General features: G+C 43.7%; 1 protein-coding gene across 1 annotated transcript in view; it reads right to left on the bottom strand.

The window, feature by feature from the left end:
- The window catches only part of SND1 (staphylococcal nuclease and tudor domain containing 1), a 439,366-nt gene that overhangs the window by 184,717 nt on the left and 247,552 nt on the right, over window positions 1-7,097 (bottom strand). Inside the window, exon 14 of the mRNA XM_006090488.3 lies at window positions 294-366. Within this exon, the coding sequence (XP_006090550.1) occupies window positions 294-366 (73 nt within the window). The remainder of the gene's footprint in view (window positions 1-293; window positions 367-7,097) is intronic.

Below are 7,097 nucleotides of genomic sequence, written 5' to 3' on the forward strand. Positions count from 1 at the left end.
GTGGGCCTAAGTCAGCAGCTGGACATCCCCCGAGGGGTCCCAGACTGCGAGAAGGCACAGGCCGGGCTGAGGGATGCCACCCCCTCCACCAGTGCACAAATTTTTGTGCACCAGGCCTCTAGTATAAAACAGAATCTCTATAGATGCAAAGGTAGCTGCCCTGGAAAACTTCACATTCAGTGCCTGAAAATAAACAAGCTACAGAAAACACAGAGCTGAAGTCCTTTGGTTAATCAGCAGCCAAGCTCTTGGCACCTCTGAGCCACACAGCTCTATTCAGGGACACAACTCACCCCAGATATGTCTGCGACACGGTGGATAGGCACTTCCTTCTTGCTATGCAATCCTTTGCCATTCTTAATAGCTCTGTAGAAGAAAAAAAACAATTAAAATACAAATCACACTGGGAAGAGGTAGGAGAGTGGGAAAATGCTGGTGAGAAGAGAAGTCGTTCAAATGGAGGGGTCTATTACTCACTACACAAGTCACACTGCACAGAGCTGAGTAGCCAGTGTCTGCAAGAGTACTTGGAGGAGGGAAATATAAGCCGGCTCTTCTAAACCCACTTATCAGTACTTGGCTGCTAGTTTCAGCTAATGGTGTGTCTGGTAATCAGAGAGCTCCCGGAACTTGTTTCCAAATTAGAGGCATTGTTCCAGGCACAAAAGAAGAATAGTTGGAAGAGTAGACTCCTAAGAAACACAAGTAATAATGTTTCTTCCTATGTTTAATCACATGAAACATTTAAAATGCAAAATATGTAGCTAGTGTTCCAATTCTAATGGAAATAAGTTCCTCCCAAGTAAAAAGATAAGTTGCTCTGAATGAAGCAATATTGTATGGAAAAGCCATTTAACAGTAGAGAAGTGGTTAGCAATGGCTACATAACTGACATGAAGCCTCGTTTTTCATCAGTCTCACGTTGTAGTAACAGTAGCTTTAGCAGGGGGCTCTGGGACTCTGCCACACATCTGACCCCTGGTTGGTCTGCTCCAATCTCCCACCTTTCATCCCCTAATCCCTTGAATGGTAACAGGGACTGACGCCCAAGCATCACTGGGTACGATCACTGATGTAACAATGAAGGGCTGGTGAATAAAAGCTGGTGCGTAAATAACGAAGTCACTGCACTAATAGGTCAGACCTTCCTGTGTTCTACCAGTCTGCAGACCCAAGCAGGGAACATTCCTGAGAATGAGGAACGGAGATTCAGGGGTGTGCCCATTCTGTGGATTAGCCTTTTTAGAGTTTCTGAATTCCAGAGAAAAGGAAAACTGACCAGACCAGGGTCAAATATGTCAAACCCTCACACCAGTAACCACACTTCTACATTCTTCTCACCCAGGCTCTCACGAAATGACCAGCAGGAGAGGACACTGCTCTGCAAGAGGTTCTTTTAGGCCCTGACTTTCTAAATCAAATTCACAGAAACCAAATGAGTGAATGTTGCTCGACGCAAGGTGGAACAGTCATATTTCTTACATACGTGGGCCATTACCATCCATCCCTTGCCCTTCCTCCATCACAGGGGATCTGTCTCTGACTCAACTGATTTAAATGCCTTCTGGTCAGAAACAACAAACAAATACTTTCCTTACTACCTAGTTTTCATTCCATGATGAGGTTAGGATATGAAAGCACAGAGGTAACAAGAAAAAAAAAATCACACACTCCCTCTGATCTGAGCTGCTAACTGAAAGAAAGCATGTCACAGTTCCTTGAGTATCACGGCTCCCTCCTGAACTTGAAGCAAGGGCTTCTTCAGCTTTAGAAATTGCAAATAGGTCAGATTCTTCCTTTTACAATTTAGTCCAAGGATTGATCATTCAGGGAGCCTGTTAATATCACGGACCAGGGCTGGTTCTCAAGGTCTGTCCCAGGCCTTTGGGATTTATAAACTCACGGGAGAGGACTAGAGGATGGTTTATATGGGAAACCACTGGCTGGAAGCCAACAACAGAGCTAACTCATCCTCTGCCACCAACAGGCTCTCCCTCTCCCCATTCTGCTACCTTAACCTTCACGGTGAGGCCTGCTAAGTTTTCCGCAGGTCCTCTGGGGGCACAAAATGCCTACAGCCTGATCTCCTTCCAACAACAAGGACAACGGAAACAAATGGACCTGCCCTGTAAACAGGCAGTTCATGTGAGAGCACTGCTGACCCCGTGGCCTTTCCTGGGGGCTGGAAAGCACTTCGTACAGTCTGAGAGAAAAGAACTGGGCCTGAGCAGTAAGTTAGAAAACAGAGGTTCGAGGCAAAGGATTCTTTCTGTGACCCCAAAGTAGCTCTGCTCTGTGCCATAAGCAGAAATCCAGGACTTAACCAAGATTAAGCATGCCACCCAAGGGAAAAAATAATACCCCAAGCAAAAAAACCATGGATAACAGAGTGCATAAGACATTTAAACACAAACAAACCAGAATTCTTTAAAATTAATTCTTAAAAAGAAAACTTTATGCTCTACCTTGTTCCTAAAAAGGATATTATCAGACTCTTATTTACATTCAGGCATTAATTTGGGAAAAACCTTCAAAAACTTAATTTTTTCATACTTATGACTGCTAAATTAGATCAATTTCAAGTACATTCAAGAGGCAGCAAGAAAGCAGTAGTATAACATCATATACAACCCAGCCATGGCTCAGTGGTTAAGCGCTGACCTATGAACCAGGAGGTGATGGTTTGATTCCCAGTCAGGGCACATGCCTGGGTTGCAGGTTGCGGGCTTGATCCCCAGTGGGGGACATGCAGGAAGCAGCCAATCAGTGATTCTCTCTCATAGATGTTTCTATCTCTCTCTCCCTCGCCCTTCCTCTCCCTTTTATGAGATCAATAAAAATATATTTTAAAAAAGTAACATATAGAAACTGAGAAACAGTTCTCACTGCTGTTAACAAACTAGAGGCCACACTGAGAGTTAATAATTTGCAAATACTAAATACAAATAATGCCACCAATAGTGTGAATGATACACTGGACTCAGGCTGCCAAACGAGAGGGCTCGGAGAAATGAGCTACATGGTTATGTAATTCTGCTTGGGTCTCCCTCCCTGTGCCGGGGTTGCCTTGGTTCTTGTCCCCATACTGCTGCAGAAATGAGCTGGTGAGCCATCCAGAAAACCGCCCTCAGCCTGACACAAGCCTAATAATGCCACAGCAGGAGAGTAACGGAGAAGTGCCCAGTGTCGGGTCTCAAAGAGGAAAGGAGCAAACACCAAGAGTGGCAGGCCTGCCACAGTCTTTCCAAAGGGAACATAATACACATCTCTGTTCCAGGACTATAAGGCTAAAGGACAGACTCCCCTAACAGCTGGATGGATGGTAAATAGAGTCAAGACCCACGCGTCTTACATAACCTAATTTCTTTGGGATGGGTTTGGGGAGCTTTGTCTTTGAAACATAGGAGGGGAGTCAGCTAGCAGGTTTGCTTCCACTGAAACCTGCTCCATAGAGCAAATACCAACACCCCTCCCGCATTCCCTCTCCCCACAGGCTGCAACCACAGCTCAACATCCCTTTTCATTAGGCAAGGAATGAAACTCCTGACTCCTAAACTTCTCCTGCTGCGTCTGCTTAATAGCTGCTTTCTCACAAAGGCAGGCTGTGCTCAGGCCAGCCAGGAGAAAGGAAGCAGTGGGGCAGAGCACAGCTTGCTTCTCGCAGAACCTTAGTCTCCAAGAAGCAGCAGTGTGCAAAGATGGCAAAGACCAGCGATGTCAACAATGGAGAGAAATCATCACCAGCCAGGAAACCTGAGTATACATCCATTCATGCAAAGGGCTAAAGGTCAGAAGAGAAATAAAAACTCAGCTTTCCAGGTTGCTTCTAGAAGCTACAGTGTGGGAACAGAATCCCATTCCAATCATTAGAAACACTCCTCTTCCTTGAAACAGCCAAGTTTAAAATTCTCACACAAGATGCTCCTGCTTCCCCAATAGAAGATAAAACCATCAACTGTTAAAACAAGATTACCCCCACTGACTGAGCACAACAGGATTAGAATCTCAGCACATTTTATGCAATGACGGAGTTTTCTCTTAGGATCTGGGGTCCCTAACTCAGACGAAAAACCTACAGACCAAGACCAGCCCTCTCCAAGGCACCATTGACACTAACAGTTTGTAAGATTACAAAGAAAGTCAAAGATTCTATGGTTAGATGCAACCTAACACCAACCGTAAAAGAGCTGTCACATTCGGAATTATTAACCTGGGGACATAAGTGAGCTACACATTTAGCTGAAGTATCTACAAACTATCCTAAAATGGTAAAAGTATAGATCTGAATTTTTATGGGGAACAGGAGCTTCCAACAGTTTCACAAAAAGAAATGCTTTCATATATAAAATCTATTTAAAGAAAATAAAGTGGTGGAGAGCAGAACGGCCTACAACAGAGAAGTGGCAGGGAAACGATATGGTGAGGGAAGCTATAGAGCTGAAAGATAGAAGGAGATCCTGAATTCTTAAATTTCCCTTAAACGATGCTTTCTTGGTAACTAGGAACCAAAATGTCCCATAATTCTGCTTCTGCTTCATCCACCATCCGATACTTCCTTCCTAGATGTACGCACGTGGCCCTTTGGTCACCTATTAGGCCAGGCCCTCACCAATTTATTCCAAGATAGTAATACTTCAAGTAAATTCACTCAGTTCCTTTTGATACTGCACACTACTTTGATCCAGCATTGTGTTCCACGGTTGCATGGCTTCTCATAAAAATCTGTTTCATCATTTTGCTCCCTACTTCCACCCAAAACAAAGACCACCAGCCTGTGATATCAAGGGGAAATTAAAATGCTTAGCTTACTTGGGCCTCTACCATGCAGCCCCAGTTTATATCTTCACATGGTTTCTACATTACTCCTTCTAATACAATTAGGCCCATTTTCTCTAGGTCTCTACACCAAAGTTATTCATTATGTGTGCTCTCCCAGGTCCAAAGTATAGAATAAAAAGAGTTATAACTTAGAGCTGTAGGAGCACAATTATCACATCAGGAATTCTTAACCTCGGGTCCTAGGAAAGCTGCAGTTTATATGCTGGGAGTATTTACAGATGACTTTGAAATGGTAGTGGAATTATATAAATATACATATGGGGGGGGGGGAACAAGCTCAGTTCAGCAGGTAATTATAAACTGCAATATATTGCTTTCAAAGTACATCATGTGTTCATCTTTATTTCCATAGCTAGAACTCAGGCCTTTTCAGGGTTAGGATTCTGTCCTTGATGTTTGTTACCGTATTTAACACAGAGCTATGTTCAAATAGTTATATAAACCCAGTACCATCTAGTTCAATTATTGTGTGTCTAGCAAAGCTGAACAAATGACTGGTGACTGACTAATGCAGAACGCTGAGAATATTTCAAACTGGAGACATGGATAATGCCAAAGTGACTGCAGGCTAAAGAGTGAGGTGCCTGGCTCTCCTACATACATTCAGGGCATGCTCCCGTTCTTAGGCATATTGTTTTTACTACTTGGAATGGTACAGGGCAGAAGAGCTTAGAGCCTGGCCTCTGAGCAGAAGCAGAAGTGCACCAAGAACCAAGGCATCACATTCCCCTCAGCCAGTCTAGCAACAATCTGAATGGCAGTGAGTCGGAGCAGAGCTCTGACCACCATAAACAATAAACAGTAAACCAGAACAAAGTGGCAGGATTGCATGAAACTCCTAACTTGATAATACAGGAGAGGCTGAAAAGCAGAACCAGGAGTGAATAACTTCTAAAGTACCTCTCACTGTGTTTCAGGTCACATTGACGAATACAGTGTTTCAGCTTGAACCAAATACAGGTATCATGAAACATAACAGCAATAAACAATTCCTTTAGCCTCTCTACTGGTTCCTTGGAGGAAGCAACAGGGTTCTGAAACTCAGAAAATAAGATACAGAGCAGGCACAGGTGCAGAATGGTACGGTGGGGGCACTAAGATTATGCGGCTACATTTTCAACGCAATCAGAATTACTGATAAGAAAGACAGAAAAGATGGAGCAAGTGCAGACTGGAAATGAGGAAATTGAGTCCTGCAGTCAAGGAGAAGTGGGAAGACTAGTGACTCTGTAGGTATTACGAGGCAGTGGAGCAAATAACAAAGAACTCTAGGCCATCATTTCATCTAAAATTAATATAAGGAGAAATGAAGACACATGCTATTGTGCCAGGCATGACAACTGACCTGCAGTGCTTAGTGAGAGAGAGGAGGAAAAACTGAGCCCTGCACAAAGAACCACCAGAGAAAAGGCATCCCAGTGCTAAATTGATGGGAAATACCAGCAAACGAACTCTACGGCCCCATTAGGACCACAGGACTATTAGTTCTGGTGGAAATGGTCGATAACAGTCTAAAGTCTGCTTGAGAGGACAAGGCCTCAGAAAGGTGAGATCAGATGCAATGATCGCTTAAAACTGCCTCAATGACACTGGTTTCATCATTTTTCATGTCTTGATAACAAAGGCAATAAATGGCCATCAGAAAAAAGATTGGTGTAACAATAATTCATTCCAAGACAAAAGCATCATTACCATAATTTTTAAGTGCTTATATACACACTAGGGGCCGGGTGCACGAAGATTCATGCACAGGGGGAGGGGGGTGGGTCCCTCAGCCTGATCTGCACCCTCTCCAATCTGGGAGCCCTCAGGGGAGCCTTCTCCAATCTGGGAGTTTCTGTCTTTGCAATCATGTGAGCAAATTGTCTGAGACCCCAACCCAGTTTGGTTTTGTGCTCACAGAATAGTAGAGGTCCTTTTTTTTTTTTTCTTTGCTCCATTGGTGGAGATTTCCTAGAAGTTTTAGGATATCTTCCCTTTAATTTTTCCTCAACACTCTGACTTTACTTATGTCTCTCACCTTTGCTCTCCCTCCATCCCCCACCCGCAACAGTAACTTTCCCCAGGTTCACTTTGCTCTAGTGTCTAGGACAGTGGTTCTCAACCTTCCTAATGCCGCGACCCTTTAATACAGTTCCTCATGTTGTGGTGACCCCCAATTTCATTGTTACAAATTGAACATAATTAAAGCATAGTGATTAATCACAAAAACAATATGTAATTATATATGTGTTTTCCGATGGTCTTAGGCAACCCCC

Source organism: Myotis lucifugus, unplaced genomic scaffold (genome assembly GCF_000147115.1).
Source record: "Myotis lucifugus unplaced genomic scaffold, Myoluc2.0 scaffold_73, whole genome shotgun sequence".
Taxonomy (NCBI): Eukaryota; Metazoa; Chordata; class Mammalia; order Chiroptera; family Vespertilionidae; genus Myotis; species Myotis lucifugus.